This window comes from Vipera berus, assembly GCF_964194415.1.
Source record: "Vipera berus genome assembly, chromosome: 2".
Classification (NCBI taxonomy): Eukaryota; Metazoa; Chordata; class Lepidosauria; order Squamata; family Viperidae; genus Vipera; species Vipera berus.
Genome location: NC_138203.1, coordinates 120840517 through 120865787, shown reverse-complemented (window position 1 = coordinate 120865787; position 25271 = coordinate 120840517). Strand labels below are relative to the sequence as shown.

The 25271-nt window shown below is 44.3% G+C and overlaps 1 protein-coding gene across 1 annotated transcript; it reads left to right on the top strand.

Moving 5' to 3' along the window:
• The first annotated feature begins 1438 nt into the window (after positions 1–1438).
• Positions 1439–25144, top strand: LOC308663712 (ceramide kinase-like). Its single transcript, XM_081320356.1, has 13 exons — positions 1439–1641; positions 11534–11641; positions 12608–12733; positions 13421–13549; positions 13951–14014; positions 18346–18491; positions 18653–18727; positions 19086–19238; positions 19824–19932; positions 20164–20246; positions 22191–22390; positions 23324–23520; positions 24744–25144. The coding sequence occupies exons 1-13, from the start codon at positions 1524–1526 to the stop codon at positions 24805–24807; spliced, it is 1572 nt and encodes a 523-aa protein (XP_081176482.1). The 5' UTR covers positions 1439–1523; the 3' UTR covers positions 24808–25144.
• The last annotated feature ends 127 nt before the right edge of the window (positions 25145–25271 follow it).

Below are 25271 nucleotides of genomic sequence, written 5' to 3'. Positions count from 1 at the left end.
ATAAAAACAATCCACTTTGAAAACAGAATCAGTTAATTTCTTAATTAAATTATTATTTGGGAAGAAGAATGCTCTCACCAGTTTCTTGAAGGATCATAAAATGATACGCACCACTGAATCACAAGAGACCTGCTGTTCCGGACTGAGGAGGCTAACTGCCAAGAATTCCATTCTCTGGGTCCAACCCTACTGATCTCTAACAGGGTAGGCCCATGGAACATCTGTGTAAGGTGGGCAGATTCTAATGGACACATCAAAAGGTTTAGAGTGATTAAAAGATTCTTTTCCAAAATGCATAAAAATGTTTGAAAGTTATTTCAGGAGGTCCAAAGTTCTGTGAACAGAACTGAATGAAATGGTTCATTTCCCTATATATCTTCTTAAAAATAGAGGTGAGACTATTATAGACTGCCAAATGCTGCTGAGCTACCACGGACCTGTAACTTTCCAGCACCCAGCAACACTAAGAGATCAGCTGCTTGAGCAAAAGCTCAAGTCCCTTAATTAAGAGGATCTTGTGTATCCCAACTAGAAAATGTGTAGGACAACATCGTTTTCCTCCCCTTGTTCCTCCTTCTCAAAAGGCACCTACTCTTAAGCTCAACTTATTTCTTCAACGAGTTACATTTGTGTAATTAAAACCAAAGGGATGCGGTGGCTCAGTGGGTTAGGACACTGAGCTTGTCGATCAGAAGGTCGGCAGTTTGGGGGTCGAATCCCGAGTGCCACGTAACAGAGTGAGCACCTGTTACTCGTCCCAGCTTCTGCCAACCTAGCAGTTCGAAAGCACATAAAAATGCAAGTAGAAAAATAGGGACCACTACGGTGGGAAGGTAACAGCGTTCCGTGCGCCTTTGGCGTCTAGTCATGCCGGCCACATGACCACGGAGACGTCCTCGGACAAGCGCTGGCTCTTCGGCTTTGAAACAGAGATGAGCACCGGCCCCTAGAGTTGGAAACGACTAGCACGCATGTGCGGGGGAACCTTTACCTTTACCTAATTAAAACCCCAAGGCAAAATTCTTTGCACACATACATGGAAATGAATCCTATGATGGGCCAGGCAAATAAAAATGACAGTGGCCAACCTGGATAATCTAATGAGGCAAAGGTTATCTTTCGGATGCTCTTCCTCTAAAGGAAAGTCTTCTGTCCCTCAACAGTTTTGCTGCAACCTCAGATTCCCTCTTTCTGAGTTTACAGCACCAGGACAAGTCCACAACTGAACATTTGTGGGAAATGTTTGTGATAAATTAGCCCATTCAGCTTTCTTGTTGAAGAAGAAGCCAGGGTTGGGGAACATTAGGCAGACTCACCTCGGGCCACAGTGCAGCAGGGCGGGTACAAGAGGGGCGGGTTTCTGGGGGTTTCTCCGCCTCGGGGAGGCGGAGAACTAAACCTGAGGGAAATAAAGGCTCTGGTCGAGAATGAGGCAGGAGAGAACAAAGATCCACCTCTGCAGTGGGTCTTACAAACGGAGCGCGACCCTCCGCTCCGGCCACCGTCGTTTCGCAAACCCGGCCATGGGAGAAACTTTTCTACGCTGCCCGCTGCGCACTCCCCGCGGCCGGGTTCTGGTGTCGTTACCGCCGGGCGGCGAATTCCTGCTGGGCACTCCGGAGTTCGTAAGCCGGGCGAGCGGTGAGTTTCTCCGCTCTTTTTTCGCATCTCGAATCGGGGGAAGTTGGGTGGTGGGTGCGCCCCCGAGATAGCCCTGATCTTCTAATGGTGGGTGGGAAGGTAGCCCTGGGAATGAGGGCTAGTGCCGATGGGCTCCCATCGGGTCTTGGATTAAGGGGAACACGGATCTCAACCCAATCCCAGTCAGGAGCCTTTGAAAGGTGCCTTTTCCTTTGTGCATTTGTTCTCGCGTTCCTTCTTTCCTGCACCTTATGAAGGAGTCAGCCTTCCCCCACCCGGCATCTTCAGAGATGCTGAACTACAGCTCCCATCCCCTTTTGGCTGGAGGGGAGTTGTAGTTCAGCAAGTGTCTCCACTCCGGGGGGGGGGTTTAAAAAGCAACATAGCTGAAGGGCGCTTTGGAGGGAAAGTAGAAAGAGTGGCTGCATTCTGGTTTAGCAAAGCTATACTAGTCATATATGGAGTTGAAATTAACTGAGGCCTCTACTTACCATCCTAATCCACAACCCCATCAAGGGTGCTCTAGAATTCTGATATTTGTGATTCTTTGTTACTCGGTAAGACCCTTCAGTGCACCTTGGGTTTGGGGGTTAGGTATGCTAGCCAATGAGAATAAATGCCAGATGTTTTGTGCATCCAACTTCATTGTTGGCTAAAGCATGGGACTGTAGGAGTTGCATTCTGAGCATGAGATGGCTATCTTCTGATCAGATGGGTTTTGAACTTCATAATATCTCCTCCCCCCTGATAACAAGCTGTTCTAGATGACTTTCCTGGATAAGACATCCTGTCCAGACTAACAAAACCATACCCCTCTTTATGTATCCAAACGCATGGGAAGGGCAGACTTAGTCCCAAGGGGCCATAGCAAAATGGATTGGGTATCACTACAATTCTTTCCAATGTCCTTAACCTGTGAGGGAACAATACAGAATTCATTCTGTATTCATGTCATGCAGACTACTCTGAATGTGAATGACTCTCCAAGGCTTCCATGCTACTTAAAATGTGCTTAACTGGAAGACTGAGGGACTGATCTTGGAGATAATTGCAGGTAGTGTTCTTTGGAACTATAATCCCATTCTTGTATGCTTTGGCCTTAAGCAGCAAATGAGCCATCCTTTTTAATATGGCCTTTATTTCTAAATTATATAATTGGTCCAGTCAGTTTGTTCAGCTGCTGTGGGTACCAATTGTGCTTTTTTCCAGTGAATTTTATCACTTGCTCTGCTTTGGGTTTCACAAAAAATTGCCTATTAATGACAGACAAGCTTGCATACTACAGCAGACAATGATTACCACCTGCAAGAGAAAGATTTCAGGAAGACTTAGTTGTGCTTTATGATTCACTTGCAAAGGACGCAGGCAGGGGCGTTAGCAGGTATTGTAAAAAAAAGTGACAATGGCAGTTGCAAGAGTGCAATTGAAATTCTGCCTCTTTTTAAAATGTGTTGCATATGCAATGCACATAAGAAAACAAGCAAAGCTTTAATTGCACCATTGCAGCTGCCATCTTGATTTTTTTTTTTTACCATACCCAGATGCACAATAGTGAGTGAGATCCAGCAGACCTTTGGGAGATGAATGCATCTGAAATTATCTGCAGTATGGAAGTACTTTTCTTGGAAGTTAACATGATAGAAAAAAGCTTACATAAATAAAATATTTGAAATCCAATATAGCAGCTTTATATGCTACTTGAAGAAGCATCAATAGCTATTGTAAAGAAAATATTAGAATCTAACATCCAGAGTCAGGCAAGGTCTTGTTACAACCAACTAAAACTGATGCAGTACTCAGATTAAAAGCCTAATTTAAAATTAGGCCATTAGCCTATTTCATAAAAAACATTAATCAATACTGGCCTTAATGACACCTAGCATTCAGGGAGAAAAAATAATGGTATAATTCCTCCATCTCTGAAGATATGAAGGCCCTTAGTTCCAATTATTATCTTGCTGTAAGCACAGCACATAGACTCCTGACCTAACACAAAGCAGAAATAAATCAATAGTGCTGTTTTTATAACAATAAGACTAGTGAATATTTTTATTGGTGCATTTGGTAAAAAAGTAAATAAATAAACCCGGCCAAATAGTGTGGAATTTCCTAGGAGTTAGACTGAAGCTTTAAATGGTAAAGATGTCCTTCAGAATTTAGAAAATCAACTTTTTCTGAAGGCAGGTTTTTTTCTTCTACCAGCATGTGAATTAGAAAATATTAGAGCGTTTTTCTACTCACTTTGAGCATTGACAAACAAAATGTAGAGTGTCCCATTATGTTCTACCAAGATGTTAATTCTTAGTATTGGTGGGAATTAATTGAATTGGTGGCTCAGTGGGTTAGTACGCTGAGCTTGTCGATCAGAAGGTCAGCAGTTTGGCGGGTCAAATCCCGAGTGCCTGTTACTCGTCCCAGCTTCTGCCAACCTAGCAGTTCGAAAGCACATAAAAATGCAAGTAGAAAAACAGGGACCACTATTGTGGGAAGGTAACAGCGTTCCGTGCGCCTTTGGTGTCTAGTCATGCCGGCCACATGACCACGGAGACGTCATCGGACAAGCGCTGGCTCTTTGGCTTTGAAACGGAGATGAGCACCGGCTCCTAGAGTTGGAAACGACTAGCACGCATGTGCAGGGGAACCTTTACCTTTACTAATCCAAACATCTGGCAGAAACAAACCTGGGGCAGACTCCCTCAAATTGAAGGTCTACTTTCAACCTCCTTATTATGAAATCCCTTCAGTTCCTTTATCATAGTAAGGAGAAACTGGTACTCAACCCATTTCAACCTGTTTCCTTCTAACATGTGGACTAAAACAGGCCGTTGACTGAGAGGGAGGAGCAGCTTGAACTATGAATACTCATCAGCATTATTAATTGTTGTACCTGTACCTAGCTAATGACTGTGCCCTGAAATGCTCGGTCTTGGTTAATATTTGTCCTAACTTAGCAGATAAACAAGGTAAAAATATCCACTCAGCTCTGAAATAGTTTCCTTCCTGCAGGTAATGATTATCTTGGCAGAACACAGAGGGAATGTGAACTCAAAGGGGTGGGGGAATGTGTGTTCTGAGTTGCTTGAGTCTGACTAACAGTAAACTACCACTATGAGTAGACTTTGGTCTGATCAACAACATCCCCTCTTAGCACTATCTGTGAATGAGTCCCTCTGAAAAAGCAAGTCTGTCTGAGCTTATAATGCTCAGTAAGGTGTAAGGACTCACTGGAGAAGAGGGAAAGATTGAGGGCAAGAGAAGAAGGGGATGACAGAGAATGAGGTGGCTGGATGGAGTCACTGAAGCAGTAGGCGTGAGCTTAAATGGACTCCAGAAGATGGTAGAGGACAGGAAGGCCTGGAGGAACGTTGTCCATAGGGTCGTGATAGGTTGGACACGACTTCGCAGCTAACAACAAACCACAAGGTGTAATTTAATATCAGTGAGGCCCAAGAGGAAAAACTGCCCCAGCTTACATTTTATAGAGGAGTAAATCTGGTTGAGCCATCTATGTGTGTTGCTATTTCCTCCCCCCCCCCCCAATTGACTAGATGCCTCTCTCTGGTCCTTTTCAACGTGCTAAAATTTCAGAGGAAAATAGGGATGATAATACTTAGGATTTTATGTAGTATATTTAAAGATTTCAGATGCCTTCATATCCATGGAACATGGGAGGGTGGCCAGGTTTGGAGATCTTTTTCTTTCCCCTTTTTTTGTACCTTTGGGGCAACCTTGTTCTCATATAATAAGGAAGAATGCAAATGAGTCTCTGCAAAAGTTGCCGCTCCAGATTATTACAGATTGGCCAGTACTAAGGGTCATCCCAGCCTTCTGGCATTAGTATTTCTCCACTTCTGGAGTAAAAAGTGTAGTCTTCAATAATAAAGATAATTTAGCAGATCTAATGAGAAACAGCCAAATCTTTTCAGTATAATTGCCTCCTGGCCCTCCAGTAAGAAATTAGAATTTCCTTTGTTGGAAGTCAGCACCCACCCACCTACTAGTGAAGGAAATATTTTGGGGAATATTAAAAAAAGGCAGAATATTATATTTTCCCAAAGGATCTTAAAGGCAGAAAAGCAAGCCCAGTTTTTTCTTAATAGCCCTAAACAGAAACTAAGCAGATCAGCTCTGTAGAAATGCAGATTTGGTAATCCCATTCAGAAAGACTGAGGTCCCATTCATGAGCAAATACAGGCAGAAGCCCATTCAAGACAAAATATTTTGAAATCCCTTGCAGGAAAACTGATAGCTAACAATAGCAGAGTGATAGGATTCGAATCAACAACCCCTCACCCAAACATCCAACACAGGACATAGCCATCAGCCCCAGCCCCAGCCCCAGGAAAGCAGGACATGACCTTTAGAACATAATTAGATTAACCCATTACCATCAGAATACCAAAAGGGCACACTGAGGCTCAGGTCAAAGTTCATGCCACAGGAACAGGAACAATTCCAAATACAAAAGCCCAAGAAGGTATAAAAACCCACCACTCCCAGCTCCATGTGGTCAGCCACCCCAGAAACATGCTGCTGTCACTGAAGTTTCTGGCAACTCAATAAAGAACCTTCTTTCCAAACAGCCTCCATTTTGTTTATTCCCGGCTTGGACTGGAGCCTGATGATTTTTTTTTCAACACCTTTAAGATGAACAGAATATTAAATGGATGAGGAATTTTGCTTAACATCAAAAGACCTGAATAAGGCAGGACTGAAGTTAACTTGAACTCAAGAATGAAAAAATGCAATGCTACATTATTGTCTAATTTTATCTAGAGATGTTTGGTTATTACGGAGAGTTTTTGGAAATTTCAACATATGGTTCTTGAAACTTACGAATTTCACTTTTCCATTCATTTGTATAATTTTTAACTGCTAAGCCAGGGCTTTTCAACCTTTTCACCCATTGTACCACTTTTTAGGATATGACAACATCCAAGTACCACCAGTCGCCTAGCAAGGTGTCAAAAAGTTGATGACTAAAAAAAAAAGAAGAAAAAAATGATGAATTACAGACAGTCCTCAACTTACAACAGTTTGCTTAGTGACTGTTTGAAGTTACAATGGCACTGAAAAAAGTGCCCCCTAAGCCACAGCCAAGCAAGACACCTGCCTGCCCGCTCGGTGGCACTCTTCCTACTGTCCAAGGTTTTCATTGTTGTGAGCATTTCTGTTGAGGATTGGCAGTGGGGGTGGGGTGGCGTGGGTGTTTAGTTTTCATTCCCCCCATCTGCTGGGTGGTTGCAGCAGGTTTTGGTTACTTCACATGACCCTGGGACACTGTGACCATCATAAATGGTCTGAATGTAAATCACAAGACCCTGGAGATGCTGCAACATTCCAGCTGATCGGTGCTTCTTGTGGGCTCAGCAGAAGCGCCAGGATCAGCGCTGAGCTCCAGCCATCTCTTGCTCAGGCTTGTGCGGTGCTGCCACTGGTTCAGCTCATTCCCCACCCCTGCCTCCAGTTTTCTAGGGTGGTCGCATACCACCTGCCACGTGCCAATGTACCACAAGTGGTACCTGTCCAATGGTTGAAAAGCCCTGTGCTAAGCAATTGAAAGAACAAAGATCATGGTTGATATAATATCCTTTATATGAATATTAGAGTCACAGGATTGAGAGGCACCTTTTAGATCAACATGTACACACACACACCCCACACACATAAACACACACAGAGAGATGCCCTATCTAAATTAAAGCATACAAAACAGATGGTGACTAGGTTTTCTTCCTGTAACTTAGATTCATTATTTTGTGTGCTGCTTCGTGGAACTATGGATGAAGAATGATATCCTTTGAAGAGTGCTTAAATGAAACATTCCCAACTCTTTCTATTTGATTTCCATAGTATTTAGTTTTCTAGACTCCAGATCATCCTCATTGCTCTCTAAGGTTCTAATCCTGCTGCCCAGAACTGGACACAGTACTCAGAAATGGGTTGACTAAAACACAGAATCGAGTAAAATTTGCATGATTCAAAAACTACACTTCTAAAACTTTGATCATCTTTTTTGCAACTATGCAATGCTAAAGACTTGTATGTTATTTGTAGTCAATTATTACTTCAACTGCTTTTGCACTAGTATTATTGTCAAGCCTGGCTATTTAATTTCTAGTTCTCATAACCTTGTATTTGAATTGTGATATTTGATTCTTTTATGGTATTCTGGAGAATTCTTTATTTCAATAATTGTATCTTCAAACTAGATGGAATGTCTAACAGATTTTGAGAACATAGATTGTGGAGCAAGACAGTAGAGAACCGGACCATTAGAGGGGGAAAATATGAAAAAGAAACTCAGGGTAATTCCACTTCAATCATGCTAGGTACAAGTTGATCTGGAGAATTGCTTTAGGATGCTTGCAATATTTTATTACATTATCCTAATAGCAATAAATAAGGGACGCAGTGGCTCAGTGGGTTAAGATGCTGAGCTTGTTGATCAGAAGGTCGGTAGTTTGGCGGGTCGAATCCCGAGTGCCGCGTAACAGAGTGAGCGCCTGTTACTCGTCCCAGCTTCTGCCAACCTAGCAGTTCGAAAGCACATAAAAATGCATGTAGAAAAATAGGGACCACTACGGTGGGAAGGTAACAGCGTTCTGTGCGCCTTTGGCGTCTAGTCATGCCGGCCACATGACCACGGAGACGTCCTCGGACAAGCGCTGGCTCTTCAGCTTTGAAACGGAGATGAGCACCGTCCCCTAGAGTTGGAAATGACTAGCACGCATGTGCGGGGGAACCTTTACCTTTACCTTAATAGCAATAAAGCTCATTCCAGAAATCCAAGGGGTTTTCATTTCCTGAATTTGCCAATTTCAAATGAAAAAAAAAGCTAGACAAAGAAAAGATTGATTCTGACCTAGAAAAATGGGATATGTTTAGAGTAGCTAATACCTGTTTAAGGAAAGTTCAAATTTTATTTACCTTGAAGAAGGAAGTGGTTTGCTCCTTGCTGGGAAAAACACATTATTTTTAGAACATTTGCAATTTGTATTTGCATTTGTACTATGCAGTAATTAATGTTCATTCTTGGGTAAGAATCATTTAAGGGTGTTCTACCTGTTTTCTCTAAATAGCCTCAAACTTTGCAGAACCACCTTTCTGAATTTATCCTCGCTTCGGAGCTTCAGCACTGTTCCTCTTTAAAGTGTCCTACCAGTTCTGTGAGGGTCTCCATGGATCACAACTATAAAAAAGACTTCCACCATCTTTCTCTCAGATGCCTCAGTCTGTAGTCAGCAGATCATGTATCTGCCAGCAGTGTTGTTAGAGCAACACATAGTGACAGAGGAAACACCACTTCCACAACAAGTTGGAGGAAAATAGTAGTAACTTAGATGTACAACACCTCTGAAGTAAAAAGGGGTTTGAAGGGCTGCCACAAAGAAGAGGGGGTCAACCTATTTTCCAAAGCACCAGAAAGCAAGAAAAAGAGACAGTGGACTAATCAAGGAGAGAAGCAACCTAAAACTAAGTTGAAATTTCCTAACAGTGGGAACAATCAATCAGTGGAATGGCTTTGCCTTTGGAAACTGTGGGTGCTCCATCACTGGAGGCTTTTAAAAAAAACACTGGACAGCCATTGGTCTGTCCAGTCTCCTAACCCCTCCGGTTCTGTTATTCTGTTATTCAGGCCAAGTCTAAGGCAAAGTTGCATTTTGAGGAAGACAAAGCTTGCACCTAGCTTGACTAAGGATAATCCATGTTCTCTGTTTATGTTTTACCTGGCATTGGATGGCACCAAATCAATCAATCAAACAGTATGTTATGGATTAGAGCCATAAACACATTTGTGTGTTCTAATGGCACCGTAAGTGCTCAGCTCTGTATTTGGAACACTTCTGTTGGAGCCATTTTGTTAGTTCCGTATCCACAGCCCTTTGCTCATACTTTTATTTTAAAAATGCCATGTTAGTTACCACAACTCTTCTCTAAGCTCATCTTGGCTATGAGGGCCAAGAGGCTTCTGACTACTGCTTTTTGTCCTTTGCTCAGTCTTTTTGCAGAAAATAATGACAAAAGTATTGTCAAGTATTGTCAACCTGCACCCAAGGTTTCCTGGCTTGGGCCCAAGTTAACTCAAAGCTTGTCGTGTTTGCAAGTACTTCCCCTGAGGCTGACATCAGTGCCAGGTGCAGAGGGGAAAGAGAGGAGACGGAAGAGATGAGTTTCAAGGTTTGTTTTTTTTTACCAACTGAGGATGGGGTTGGATTTCACAAAGCAGACGTAAAACATACTTTACAGTTTCCATCACAGCAGTTTCCCTCCAGCAAACACATTTGGATCCCAGAACGGGTTTTTCAAGTTGAAGCCCCTCTGGGTCAAGCCATAGTAGTTTTAATGGTCTGGGAAAATCCGGTTGGTTTTATGCCTGACAGTCAATGAGTTAAAAACAGAATATTACTGGCCTGACCAGAATTTTCATTCACCTGGCCAACTGCCGGAAAGGGAAGAATTTAAAGTCTTAAAAATGGCATGGTCAGTTATCTTATTTTCCGCAATATGGAATCCGCTGTAAAAAAAGAGAAGAGAAGGAGGAGTTTGGGGAAGAGGCTCTCCATACACAATAACCTTTGGTTTTGATAGCTTTCAGCTGGGAGAAAGAGCTTTTCTTCTGACAGAAGGGATGTGTATTTTGTGAAACTTTGGGACTTAGAGCACTTTATTGTGAGGTGGTGTAGGACATTTATTTTTTTTTGATACAGAGCAGAAGAATTGTAGGTGAAATTGAGGCCCTCAAAATAGTAATAAATCATTCTGTGATGTTAAGAATGGACCAGTAGTAGTGGCTCTGGTTTTATGAGAAATCTCCATTCCATTTATGAAATTCCTGTCACCCAAACAGAGGTAATTAATACTGTACAAAGGATTGCTAGCTTTCAACTCTGAAGGTTTTAGCTTCTTCAAGGTCCCCTGTAAAGGAATTAAATCTCTGGATATAAGGCCAGGACAGAAGTTACACTTCTGAACTTTTAAAGATCTTGGATCAACTTGGTTAGGTGCTTGGTCAGGTCTGCAATTCTGTAATGGTCTTATCACCAGATCCTGGAGCCCCCTCATTCCGTAGCTTTCCTTCCCTGAACTTACTGGATATATGACAAAGCAAAGAAGCAATAATCTCCAAGCATCCTCTCTTCTCTTTTTCGGAGTAACCAGGGGGAAGGGGAATGAGCAAAAAAAAGGATAAAAAAATCCCCTGCGGGTTCCTTAGAGTCCCCTTAAAGTTGAAAAACCCGAGCTCTGAATGCTAGCTTTCCTACTGACAAATGTTTTGTAAATCTCTATCTATTGATGAACGGAATGGGTTCTCCCCAAAGTAATGCTTTTCTATGAATTGCCAGCCAGCCAGCAATCAAGAGTGAGCAGTTGAATGACAGATTGTGACAATTTTGTTGTTAATTGCGAAGTCGTGTCTGATCCATCACGACCCCATGGACAACGTTCCTCCAGGCCTTCCTGTCCTCTACCATCTTCTGGAGTCCATTTAAGCTCACGCCTACTGCTTCAGTGACTCCATCCAGCCACCTCATTCTCTGTCGTCTCCTTCTTCTCTTGCCCTCAATCTTTCCCAGTGACAATTTTAGTGGTGGTGTACTATTGAAAAGCTCTCTACTGTGGGAGCAAATCAGAAAGAAAAGACAAATACATGGCTTTTGATCCATAAGTCCTTGCCCTCAGACTAAAGCAAGTTTTTATCAAGGCTTCTAAGAATTATTATCATTTCTGCGGCCAAGCTTTAAATGTTTAATTTTATTTCTGATTTTAACTGTATTAATGTTACATACACATACCGAACCGACACTCACAGCTGTTGAAGAAGCACAAAGACAGGACAGAAATTCCACATATAAAGATTAGCAAAGCAACTTTCTTCTCTCCTTTCCAGATGAAGGATTCTGCATTCCCATCCAGGAGATGGTTGCTGTGAGGCTTGGAATAGCCAGTAACAGAGACGAGGTTGTGGAATCTACTAGGGATGAAAACTCTTTCACAGGTGAGCAAGAAGGGTCCAGGTTTAGAGCATCTACTGTAGGTAGCTGGGTATTATTATGTATAATGAGGGTCACAAAAATCAAGTAAAAAAATGAAATCTGAGGTTGATGGGCTACAACCTTGGTTGCATGCTGAGACTCCCCATCAGGGGAATTCATTTTTGTTCAGAGCATTTTTTCTCTAAATAAGTTGTGGTCCTTGTTTCTTATTACTTTCATTGACTGCAGGAGAAGAGTGGAGGGACAACAAATAGTGTTTACATTATGAAGGCTAGACCCAAAGTTGCACTTCCCTAGTTTACATACTCTAAACTAGGTTTACACGCTTTGTGGCAAAAGATTCAAGGACAAGGCTGAATTAAGATTTTTTTTTTACCATCTGTTTCTCAGCCTTGGATGTTGAAGGTACAGTGTGTTATGGGAATCCAATTATTTTTAGTGCGTTGAAGCAGGTCATCACATTGAGCTATAATACAGTTTCTCTTTGGTGACACAGTGTCTTATATGAACACAGTAATTGTGGTTGGTTAGTTTGGTCTTTAAGAGTTATATGAACTCAGCTAATACAATCAGCAGCATCTTTCCCTGAAGCGTAACCAGGAAATACAGGAAGTAGGAATTCAGAATTAGACCCAATGTAACCTGAAGTTTGCTGGTGACTTTGGACTTTTTGCAGCCCAATTTTTCAAAATGCTGGTCTATGATTGTAATAAAGTTTTGAATTGATTTGATGAGTGCTTTGTATACCACTTGGAGCTCCTGGTGAAAAGGCAGGATATAAATCTCAGAGCTCAATAATAATACAATTATTCAAGTTGTTTGCATGCATGTGTAAATAAAGGTGCATAATTTCACATGCAAAATAGATTTGTGACATCCCAAGCAATCACTCAATCTGATCCTACTCATAAATCCTCTAACAATCACTCTAATGTTCTCTTCACCACCCCTTCTTTCTTTCTTTTTAGTTTTTTTTATACAGCGGGAAAAAGGAGAGTTTTGGAACCTTGGGGTGCTGGAGTTCACTGCCCCATCCACATCTCAGCTAGCAACACGCTGGGTCACTGCCCTTCAGACCTGGATTCATCATCATGGTCAGTTCCTAGCCCAGCCGACATTTTCCTGGCCTTCTTTGTTGTGGCTGCCATGCAAAAAAAAAGGCAGGGTAGGGTATGGCTTCCAAGAAGGGAATCAGGGAACCGCTCTTAATTGCAAATAATGCAGTGTCAGCGCTGCAAGGTAGATTAGATCAGGAAATGAAATGAACTGCTCTTAGTCAGTAGTAAAGGAAAGATATTTTGTACAGTGTGTGCTCAAAGGCATCTGTATTTTTTTTCCTTTTGAACGTCACTGAAAATATAGTTTTGAGTTGGTGTTAAATGAAGTCTTACCCTGCAGAAGGCAACTGCCTGATCTTGTTCAGGCTGGGAAGCTAAGTCAGGTTGAGCCTGGTTAGTAGGTGGATGAGAGACTCCCACAAATACCAGGAATGAAGATTAGATTCTGAAAGAAAGCAATAGCAAGTCACTTCTGCATGTAGCCGAGCAAACTCGGCAACTTGAAGGAGACTTTTTGCTCTAACCTTTCATCTCTGACACAAAATGACAGTTCAGTCTTCCTTGTTCTGTAGCAGAGTTTTTGTGAATGCAAGCTATAAGGGAACAAAGAGAGAGGTCTTTCTTCATGCACTCTTAAGGTATTGATTGGCTACTGAGAGAATCCAAATGCTGGACTTTGATCTCATCCTGCAGTCATTTACCTTTCCCTTCCTTCTTCTCCAGGTGTTACACGGCCCAAGAGTCTCCTTGTCTTCATCAATCCAGTGGGGGGACGTAAGCGAGCAATGGAGATCTATCAAAGTCAAGTGGCTCCACTGTTTGCCCTGGCTGGGATCCATGCACAAGTTGTGGGTGAGTCTCATTATCTTCCTCCACCCTTCCCTCTTTCCTTCTCAATGTGGATTTCTTTTATTTCCAGGGGCTTCCAACTTTCCTGTTGCTCTATGCTTTGTCTGAGTCTTATAATAGCAATAGCACTTAAAAATAGCAATAGCACTTAGACTTCTATACCATTTCACAGTGCTTCACAGCACTCTCTGAGCGGTTTACAGATATCAGCATATTGCCTCCAACAATCTGGATCTTCATTATACCAACCTTGGAAGGATGGAAGGCTGAGTCAACCTTGAGCTGGTCAGGATCAAACTCCTGGCTGTGGGCAGAGTTAGCCTGCAATACTGCATTCTAACCACTGCACCACCACGGCTCCTAATAAACAGTCTCCTGCTTTCTTCCTGTTTCCATCTTCTCAGAGACCTGCCATGCGAATGAGGCTCGTGATTACATCCTACAGCAAGATCTCTGTGGCTTCGATGGGTAAGTTTTTTGTCTTAGTTTGCCTGCATCTGTATTGCCTGCTTTCTGAGGAAATTTGTGCCTCTAGTTCAAACTGGGCTATCCATTCAGTTCAATCAATGGCATCTTGCCCAACCTGTTGCCCTCCATTTCTCCTGGGACTGCAATACGCTGTACTTTCCAGCATGGGATTACATTTGGAGGGCACCTAGTTGGCCAAAACTATGCTTTGAAAACCAAATGATCTGCTCCAAGCAGACATTAGGCGTCCCACAAAACAAGGGCTGTAAACCAGATATATTTTCCAATGATCTGAATGCAAAAAAAGGAAGAAACCAACCTATTTGTTTCTTCCCCAGGTTAGTCTGCCAGTCAAACCATGGGGAGAACTTCTAGCTAGTTCCAAATGCTGTAAGTCATTAATTCATTCACTGTCAGGTTTAGCCCAAGAATGAGGTAGAACAATCCAGCCACGGTTCAGTTCCTTATTTGTTTATACACATTAAACAGACTCTTGCCAGACTAAACCCTTACTTCTCTCACCCAAGGGGATATCCTCTGGGAGATTCTGAGGAGTGGCTATCCTAGCTCTCTTCCTCTGCCTCCTATCCGGCTCCAAGTTGTCATGCTTCTTGTCTCGCCCCTCACCTTGAAATGTGCTCTATCCTTCCTGGGAAATTGCTGTTTCACTGTAGTCCATCACATCACCTTCCCATTCAAAGGCACCATATCTCACCTTCACAACTAGATTCTAAAACTAAAGTCAGAACTGAAAAAGCTTCTTGGATGAGAAGCGAAATGTCTTCCTCAAGGGAAAAACAGTCCAGTTGCCTTTTGGAAAAACAGCTTTGAGACAGCCATGACCTGGATGACTGAGAATCTCCATAGACATTATAAAGCCAGATTAAATACTTGATTCTATCATAAGTAGGCTAAAAATCGATTCTTAAAAAAATACTATAGTTAGAAAAATGTTTAGATATTATGAACATTAGACATTTAATTTAAATCTGGTTTCTGAATCAATTTAAAAACACGAATATTTCTGGCCTTCTTTGCAAATTACCGTATATACTTGAGTATAAGCCGAATTTTTCAGCCCACTTTTTGGGCTGAAAAAATCCACTTCGGCTTATACTCCAGTGAACAAAAAAAAAAGAACTTACCGAGGACTTGCGCGCGGCCGAGGCTTCGGTGCTTCCGGAATCGCGCGCACCTCTCCCAAGCCGCCGCCGTCCGGAGACCTGCCGAAGTTTGGGGAGGTTTGGGGAGGTGCGCGCGCACCTCCCCAAACCTCCCCAAACGTCGGCAGGTCTCCGGACCTCCGCGCCCTGCCTGCCTGCTTCTTTCCGCTGCCTGGCTGCCCTACGATGTAACCCGCTTCATGATAGAGTGCGACGCCTGCAAGGACTGGTTTCATGGCAGGTAACACAAAGCGGGTGGATCCGCACTCCGCAAGCCTCTGCCGGCGGCAGGGCGCGGATCCAGCCGGCGGCAGAGGCTTGCGGAGCGCGGATCCACCCTCCGCCGGCATGCAGGCAAATCCTGCTAAAGGGCTTTTCCCCCCCAATGGATCCGCGCTCCGCAAGCCTCTGCCGGCGGCAGGGCGCGGATCCAGCCGGCGGCAGAGGCTTGCGGAGCGCGGATCCACCCTCCGCCGGCATGCAGGCAAATCCTGCTAAAGGGCTTTTCCCCCCCACTGGATCCGCGCTCCGCAAGCCTCTGCCGGCGGCAGGGCGCGGATCCAGCCGGCGGCAGAGGCTTGCGGAGCGCGGATCCACCCTCCGCCGGCATGCAGGCAAATCCTGCTAAAGGGCTTTTCCCCCCCACTGGATCCGCGCTCCGCAAGCCTCTGCCGGCGGCAGGGCGTGGATCCAGCCGGCGGCAGAGGCTTGTGGAGCACGGATCCAGCCTCCGCCGGCATGCAGGCAAATCCTGCTAAAGGGCTTTTCCCCCCCACTGGATCCGCGCTCCGCAAGCCTCTGCCGCCGGCTGGATCCGCGCTCCGCAAGCCTCTGCCGCCGGTTAATACCCTGTATTCAGCTCTGGGAAGTGGGGGGAAGGGGGAGAGAGGGGGAGTTTGGGAGGAGGGGGAGGGGGAGCTCCACAGTGCAAAAATAAAGCCCTGCCGCTCTTCGCGTTGCTTGCCCGACTGGCTGTCACGGGACCGCACGGATCGCCTCGCTCCCACCGGCAGCTGATTCCTTTGAGTTTGGTCTCGAGCGATTTTGCATTTTCTCCAGTGCTGAAAGCCACTCGGCGGATCCCAGCCTCGGCTTATACTTGAGTCAAGAACTTTTCCCAGTTTTGGGGGGTAAAATTAGGGGTCTCGGCTTATACTCGAGTCAGCTTATACTCAAGTATATACGGTAATTTTTTTAAAAAAAAATCTGAAAGATATTACAAAAAGGTTTTAAATATATGTATATGCATATATTTGCATTTTTTTAGTTTATTTAGAATATTTGTATTCCCTCCCATCTTAAAACACTCTGCAGGCAACAGCAATAAAACCCCAGAAGTATATTTTAAAAATAATAAAACTGTAAAAACAAAACTAAAAGGTCTTTATTGTGGCCCAACAATCAACCCAAGATACACTCAGTCTATCCCAGTGCCTGTGTAAAAAAAGCTAGGTCTTAATGGCCTTTTGGAAAGCTAAAATGGTGGAGGCCTGCTGAGTAACTAGGGGTGGGAAAGGTGGGTATTCCATAAGGTAGGAACAGCTATGGAAAAGTCATGTTTCTGAGGTCCTGGTAAAAGGCAGCTTTTCAGGGAAGGGACCCAGAGGATGTCTAACCTCTCCGATCTGGTCAGGGAGAGGCAGTCCCACAAAGAACCTACGGTAGTCCAGTGTCATGCAGAAGTTGGTAGCCAGCGTTTTGAATTGCAGCCAGCAGGAAACTGGGAGCCAGTGCAGCTCGTGCAACCGAGGTGCAATATGTGAATCTAAATATGTGGCACTGTGAGCGCTGCTGTATTCTGGACCACTTTCTAAGTGGTTTTCAAGGGAAGCCTTGGAAGTAAAGTGCATTTCAGTAATCAAAACGGGATACTACTACAGCGTGAGTGACCATATGCAAAGCCTCCTGGTCTGGGAAAGAGCTCAATTGATGCACAAGCCCCCTCCCTACCCATGGCTGCCAGCTAACTGAATAGCAGGCGTGATTCAGGGAGGACTCCCAGATTGCAGACTAGCTCAGTCCAGGGAAGTGCAGCCCCATCCAGATTCAGAGATGACACATCACTAGACCCCGTGTGTGTGTGTGTGTGTGTGTGTGTGTGTGTGTGTGTGTGTGTGTCAAAAACCCAAAGCCACTGTGTCTTGCAAAGACTGATGCTGAAGCTCAAATACAACAGTTAAATATTGCAGCTAAACTCAATCAAAAGAATTTTGAAATTTCAAAAAAACAGTTACTAAAATACAGGAAAAAAATATGCAGTATGCATTTTGCATGATCAGAACCCCCCCCCCTCCGCAAATATTTCCAGATCCAATTATGAAGTGATCTGTGGAATATGTTTAAGATTTCTTCTGATATGAATCTGACTTTGAGCATTTGGGGTCTAATTAGTGTCCATGAACTTCCTTGGATGGTATTTCTGGAAGGAGATAAAATAGTGTAAGAGGAAGTGAAGAAGAATACATTGTAGAAAAATAAAATGTCTGAGAGCTCTCTTGGCTGAATGTTGCTCCTCATCAGAGCTTCTGCCACTTAATTCTACTCACAACATTAAGAAGTCATGAGCAACTCCAGAGGACATTTTTGCTCCATGCCACCCAACATTTATGTAATCAGGCACGGCAGTGTCCTTGCCCCTCATGGAAGTGGGGAGAAATGCGAGAATCCCCATCATTTGCTTAGAAGGGGCCCATAAAAGCAGTTGCTTCAGACCCTGACTACAGATAGCCCTCAAATTATGATCGGTTGCTTAGCAAGCATTCAAAGTTACGATGGGAGACCTGGAAAGCTACTTGCATCCAGTTTTGAAGTTCTGACACTGCCTCCCCTCCCCCCCACAGTCACATGACCACATTTTGGACTCATGGCAACTGGCCCAGAATTATAGCCATTTGCAATATCCCACTGTCACCTGTCCTTGATTTACATTTTTGCCAGAAAGCAATCTTTATTTCTGGCAAAAAACAGCCCATCGTGAACAGTTGGTTCACTTAACAACTGTGGTGCTTGCTTAACAACTGCCACAACAAAAGGTTGTAAAATTCGGTCCAATCATGTAGTGAACTGCTTTACAGCCATCATGACTTAGAAGCCTAATTTCCAGGCTCAATTACAGTTGAAAGTTGAGGATTACTTACAACTTGGCTTATTACCTCCGTCCCATTCCAGGCTGGTGAGCGTGGGAGGCGATGGCACATTCAATGAAGTGATGCATGCCTTAATTGACCGAACCCAGCAAAAGGCAGGGAAGCTCAAAGAGGACTTTGATGCAGAGCTTCTGTCCCCAAGACTTCGTATTGGCATCATTCCTGCAGGTAAGGCCAATAGCTCCCCAAGACTAAGACTTGAGGCTTTAAGAGCTGGGAAATCATGACTAAAACTTTTAATTCAAGGTTCGGGGGGGGGGGGAAGCAGACAGACTTCTGAGCTATTTTCCAGCAGTCGGGTGATAGGATATCTTCTGTTTCTACTCCAGGTTCTACAGATTGTGTCTGCTTTGCAACCGTGGGAACAAATGACCCCGTCACTTCTGCTCTGCACATCGTTATAGGTGCATAGCTAGCACACACTAACCATCTGTGACTGTTGAGAGTATGGTCTTAAAACTGCCCTGAGTAGGGAATTTTGAAAAGCCAGGTTTGGAAGTAAATCATCTGTAGGGCAATCCTGAAAATGGTCTCCGACTCATCACTGGTCATACCCTTGCAATAAAAAGAACTCGGGTGCCTGCTTAGATGACTTCATAGTGGGGCTGGCTATTTTGCATTTTGGGCTTGAGAACAGAAACATTGGCTTCCTTGGGAAAAGGTTGCGGGTCGATAGATACCCAGCCCCATACCTAAAATGGAGGGAAAAAGTGGGGTGTTTTCCTTCTGATCTCTTTCCCATGGCCATTCTTTCCTTCCCAGGGGACAGCCAGCCTCTGGATGTCTGCAGCATTTGGCATGATGGGATGCTTTTACGCTACTCCGTCTCCCTGGCTGGTTACGGTTTCTATGGCGATGTAGTGAGCGCCAGCGAGAAGCACCGTTGGTTGGGGCCAGCGCGCTACACCTTGGCAGGTATCATTCGGCAGAAGAAACCAGCCAGATAAAGGGAGCTGGGAGAGGGGAAGAAAAACGCAGACCCATAAAATGAAATTCTTCTTGATGGGCTTGAAAGAAATACAGGCTCAAGGGGCCTACTAAGAGAGTAATCCTCTGTGCCCAGGCAGCTTTAAATTCCAATTCTCTGGAATGACTGAAGTATTTTTGAAATAGGCACAATGCTATTTGAGCAGTGGTGTTTCAGGAAAAACATGATCACTTATTTTTATTTATTTACTCTATATCTCACTGTCGAATATGATATAAGTTTAGTTCCCCCCATCTCAGTCTTTTTGAAAAGGCACAAAAGCTGTTTATTGCAATAACAGCTATGATTTCTGTGTCAGTTGTCCAATTCTTCCAGAACCATCGTCACATGATACTACAAATTATCTTCTCTTTTCTGTATCCTTCACCATTCAACAGCTGCTGACTTAAAATATGCCCATGACACTCCAGAATTAAAGAAAAGAACCTAAGAGTGGTGGTGGTGGTGTGTGCTTGTGTAAATGTGTGAACACACCCAGCCCAAACCCTCCCTTCAGTTATTTCCTCTTTCAGGAGTCAAAGCGGTGCTAAGCAACCACAGCTATGAAGGCACCGTGGAATTCCAGTTAGCACCGTCGTCAGAGGACATCAATCCACGGGATCAATCACGCTGCCGATCAGGGTATGTTGTGATGGGAAACTGCTACAATGGGATTTACAACTATGGGCAAAGTCCAGGAGCACAGCTGCAGAAAGGGATGGAACAGCTTTCTCCAATTCCTCTAATATTTTGGATTACAGACCCCATGATTCCCAGCTGGCTAGGGATCATGAAAATTGGCCTGCAATGCATTAAGAGGACCAAGTGGGGAAGAATACACGATCAAATTATAACACTAGCTCTGCTTTTCAGCTGCATGGTCTGTTCTGAATCTAGCAAAAACCTTCTGAGTGGAAGCGAGGAAGAACATTCTTCAGAAGACACAAAGCAGGCAGGTAAAAGCACCAAAACTTTTTTTTAATCGCAAAGGATTGAAAATTAATCTTGCTGTAAATTAATCTTGAAAATTAATTAACAACTGAAAATTATTTTGCTGTAATCCTTCGGACAAGAAGCCTTTAAGACAAGTGTTTGTCATGCAGGACCAATCTGGGTCATTCACTGGGAACAGAGGTTTTAATCTTCTGAGCTTTCGAATTTGTGTTGGAGCCCATTCTCAAGAGGTCCAGCATGAGTCTGAAAGCTCAGAAGTCTAAGCCTCGTCCCAATGACTGGTCCCAGATTGGATCCTGCAACATTATCCTGGGACAGGTACATTTGCCTTCATTCATGAGTGTTTGTCATTCATAGCAACTTTTACCATCAGTAGACCTCAACTCCCAGAATTCCCCAGCCAGCATGCCGAGAGTTGTCGTCCATTCCTTAAGTAAGCATTTTTAGCTCATCACCCTCACCCCCTCCATACTGGGGCTAGCCTGGGGCCAAGAGTGTGCATCTCACCCTGGTTAAACTTTATAGTCTTCAAATCTAATCTTAGTCCACTTGGCTGCACCAGTTCTCTGTGGTGCACAGGCAATGAGGCCTCAAATCTGACAAGCCAAGTTGAGTGATGTATGAGATACGCAAAATCTACATATAATCCAGCTATTACTTGTCACAGAATCTGCTTTTACTAGCACTTTTTTTAAAGCAAGCTATGCACAATCACAGGTCTGATTATGTTTCCTGTTAGGTTAGCCAAATTTGATTTAGGAAGTAGTCTCCCTTGTCTGAAGCTGGTTGACATTCATGATGGGCATTCCATGTAGCTGAGATGGAGATGGCATCTATGAACCCAAGTCTACCCTGTGATTATTAAATAAAAGTACAGAATCCTGTCTCAGAGGGCATTTGGATGCTCTGCTGCCTGAATCCTTTCCTTCCCCCCACCCCCCAGGTTACGTTGCCAAAATGTATTGCAGATTGCCAAATTACAGAGATGGGGTTTTTTTTTTTAAAAAAAGAATAATCAAATAGGTGTGCAAAGAAGAAATAACACAGACTAACCATACTTTTATTTTAAAAAATAAAAGGGGGGCAAAAAAAATCTGCCACTTCCTGCTTTAGCAATACAGTATTGCATTGTTGTCATGCCCTGTGTAGTTGAAATAGAGGGATTTAAAGAAGGGTGGCCTTTACTACCCACCTCTGCCCAGTAGAAAGGTTACGCTGGGGGGAAAAAGAGACTGTTGATAATAAAAATCTTAATTTCATCTTGCTGCCAGTTTGGTAGGTGATCTTAAGCAAGCTCCAGTCTCCTAAATTTAGGATTCTCATATATAACAAGGAACAATACTAAAGCTAGTAATAATAATAGCCTGTTTTATAACGTTGTGATGCTTACACAGCTAATGGATTCGGAGGGCTTGAAATCCTGTAGTGCATTTGGAAAGGTTATTACAGGGTGTCTTTGCTGTTTCTTAACCACCTGCCATGCAGTCTGTCTTGTGCTTCTTCGGTGACTTGCCTTCCTCAAGATCTCTCCTGGAAAAGTAAACTAATGGGAACATGCCTGGCAGGTGGTTTCTATTTTCAATGCCTCTATTTTGCAAACCACAGCAAATACAAACACAACCGGTCTGAGCTGCTTGGCTTTCTTTCTTAAGAGGTGGAGTAGAAGAGGGAGCAGCCTAAGAACCCTAATTTTCTGCAGAAATAAAAATACCGGGCATATCTTCTGCCTGTGCTTTTGGCAATCTCAGACTGGAACTGTGGGGTCTAGGCAGCATAATTTCAGAAAAATGAGGAAGATGTGTGGATGTGTCCCTGGAAAAAGCCACGTAGTAGACAAAAAGTAGTAACAAAAGAGTTGTTATCCCTTTGTAATAACCACTCTTGCCTGGATTCCTGACTAGCTAAGGGTGAAGATGCTCAAGTTAAACCCATTTTCTCCCCTCTAGGTGGTGAATGGCAGCGGGTTCATGGTAGCTTCATGGCAGTCAACCTGACCTGCATGAGCAGTGCTTGTCCGAAGAGCCCCAAGGGTCTCTCACCTTGTGCTCACCTGGCCGACGGAACTGCCGACCTTATCCTGGTGCACAAATGCTCCATCTTCTCCTTCCTGCAGCATTTGAATCGGCACACCAATTGCTCAGACCAGGTATGGTGTGTGTGTGGGGGGGGAGGGGAAGACTAGTGCTATCCTAGACTTGGGGGGAGGTCAGAATATTAAGTCTTCACGGTTATGGTTCTGCACAAGTGCATGCAAAGGAATGCCTGATAAAATTAGCGCATTTATTCTAGACCTGTGCTGATTGGAGGGTAGAATTGCCAATCACTACATATCCTGAAGGAGAGGGGAACTGAGGAGGGAGGGGTCTGGCAGGGGTGGGTGGACAGACAGGTCTGAGGGAGCATCCCAGTCTACCTGGCGAAGTAGCGATGCAATCATTCTGATTCTCCCTAAGTTCTAAGCAGGCATCAGTTCTACTGGCCATGGTATCTTTCTTGACCAACTGTGAGCATTAGAAATGGGAGACATGGCTTTCCGGTAGTTCTCCCTTTTTTCAGGGCCAGTTCCCGTCAGGGTTGATGGGGGGAGAGGTTGAACCTAAGACCCCTTATATGTGGGGTGTCACTGGTTCAACACGCTCATCCCTCTAGTTTGAGATCTACATGAAGCTACTGGGGAAAATCTTCTGTTGGTGCAAGACCAGAATATTATATCCAGCTACATACCTTGATATTGGGCCAATTAAGTGATGTGGAGGTCTCAATCTGGATGGGGAAGAACAGACAATCTGAAAAAACTGAGCCCCGACATGCACACTTGGGTTAAGGAAGACCCTCAATGTTCCATTTTTTGGGATAAAAACCATACTAAATTACAATTAATACATTTAGTTAAGTTTCTCCCCATCCATTTTATTCTGTCAAATTAAACATTATAATATGTTGACAACCACCTCCAAGTTCCAGGGGCGTGCAAATTTCACTTCTCTGCTATTAAGCAGAGTTATTTGTAATGGTCCCTTCCAAACTCTAGCGACAAGGGAGGCTGCTTTGGTTCAGGAGATGCAATTGTGTTCCACAGTTTGATTTGCCCTTTGTGAGTGTGTACCGGGTTCGAGCTATTCGCTTCACCTCCTCCAAAGGGGAAGACTGGGCGGGAAGACAACAAGCTGCACAAGAACAGAACATGCTCTGTGGGGGAATATGCCAAGGACAGCCGCCGGTCAGCTGCTGGACCTGCGATGGCGAGACCTTGAACCACACTGACATTGCCATTCGGTAGGTCCTCTGATGGGGTGGGTCAAAGATTCCTGGACTGAATCACAAAGGCACAGGGAGAGGGAACACAGATGGCCAACTTCGACTAATGGAAAAAAATTGTATGAAATTTGGGACTTCTTCAGTGGAATCCTAAAGAGATCACAGCAGTAACTGGTAAGCCAGAATGAGACTGAAGGGAGCTGGGCAGAAATGAGCAATACTGTGTTTCTCTGAAAATAAGACCTGGTCTTATATTTTTTCCCTCCAAGAGGCAGTAGAGGTCTTAATTTTTGGAGGATGTCTTATTTCCCCCCCCCCCACCTGCCTCACCTCATGGTGGCAGCATCGACAGCCCCATCTAGCAGGAGCCCTTGTGGCTGCTCACAGCTGGCTGCATAGCCTGTTGCACCATGCCACCATGAGGGGAAGCGGTGGAGCTGCCCCAAGCGCCCCATAGGCACCCAAACACTTTTCGCCCAGAGGGAAACTGGAACCTTTGTCTGCTTGCAAATGGGGCGGTTGGAAATGGAGCAAATCCCTGTTTCCAAGTGCCCCATTTGTAAGCAGATGAAATTTCCATCTTCCTCTGGGTGAAGTGTGTGGTGCATCCGGATTGCCTACCTGCCCCCCCCCCCCCGGCCTCCACACTGGACTTACCTGCGCTGCTCTAAAGGGCCGGTGTACTGTGGCTGCTGGCAGACACCATTGGCCCCTGCATGCTCGCCATCACTTGTGCTGGCCATGCCCACTCCCCAGGCTTATTTTTGGGGGTAGGGCTTGTATTAGGCACACCCTAAAAAAATCAGCCTAGGTCTTATTTCTGGGGAAACATGGTAGCAATAACAAGGCTGAAGAAGATAGGAAAAATACTCTGAAGGCTTGGTCTCTCAAGCAATCTCCCAAAAGGAAGGGGGGCTTCCCCAAAAGGTGCAAATCTTGCATGGCTCAGATTTGCCCACTGGATTGCAATGTTTCAGGTAACCGGAGGAGGACGTTATTAAATGCACAGAAAAACAAGAGTTACTGTGGCCCTATCGACTCCTTCGTATGCCGATTGCAACATACCACTAAAAAGGCCAAATGCAATGCTTGGGTCTGAAAGCAGTTCTGCAGCCCCTGGCTTAGAGAAATTATCAACTGGAAGGTAGCCACAATTCTTACAGGTGCGAGCAGCTTTAGTTTTTAAATTATGCTGCAGTCATTATTCTACAAGTGTCTCTTCTGCTCTTCTCTCCCCTTAGAGTACATGGGAGCCTCATCCATCTCTTTGCTCGTGGAATTGAACAGCAACCCAGCATATCCTAGGAGTTTTCTGCCAGACGAAAGATAACCTGATGAAAGGGCAAAGCTCCTGCTGAGAACTTCAGACACAGCCTCAAGAGGCTCGCTTCCTAATATATGTATTAATTAGGAATTGAATCCAAGAGGTTCAAGGATAGAAGCTGAGCCTGAGAGAAAGTTCAGCTCCAGTTATCAGAGATGGTGTCCTCTGAAGGAGAATATTTGTACCTCAGGGTTGGACTCCTCATGGTTTCCTCTGTAAAGGAGGTACTGGCCTGGCTCTTATCTCACTGAGGCTTGTCCTGGAGAGAAGCAGAGGCATGGATGCTAGCTTGGCTAGACAGGTCCAAGGGCCCCTGCTCCTGTGTTTTACAGCCTTCAGACTAGCTGCAATTGTGCAGTACTAAAATTCAGTTGCCCAAACTGGTGAAGGTTTAGCCGAGCGCATGGTTACAAGTAGACGTAAGACGCCTCAAACACACGTATCC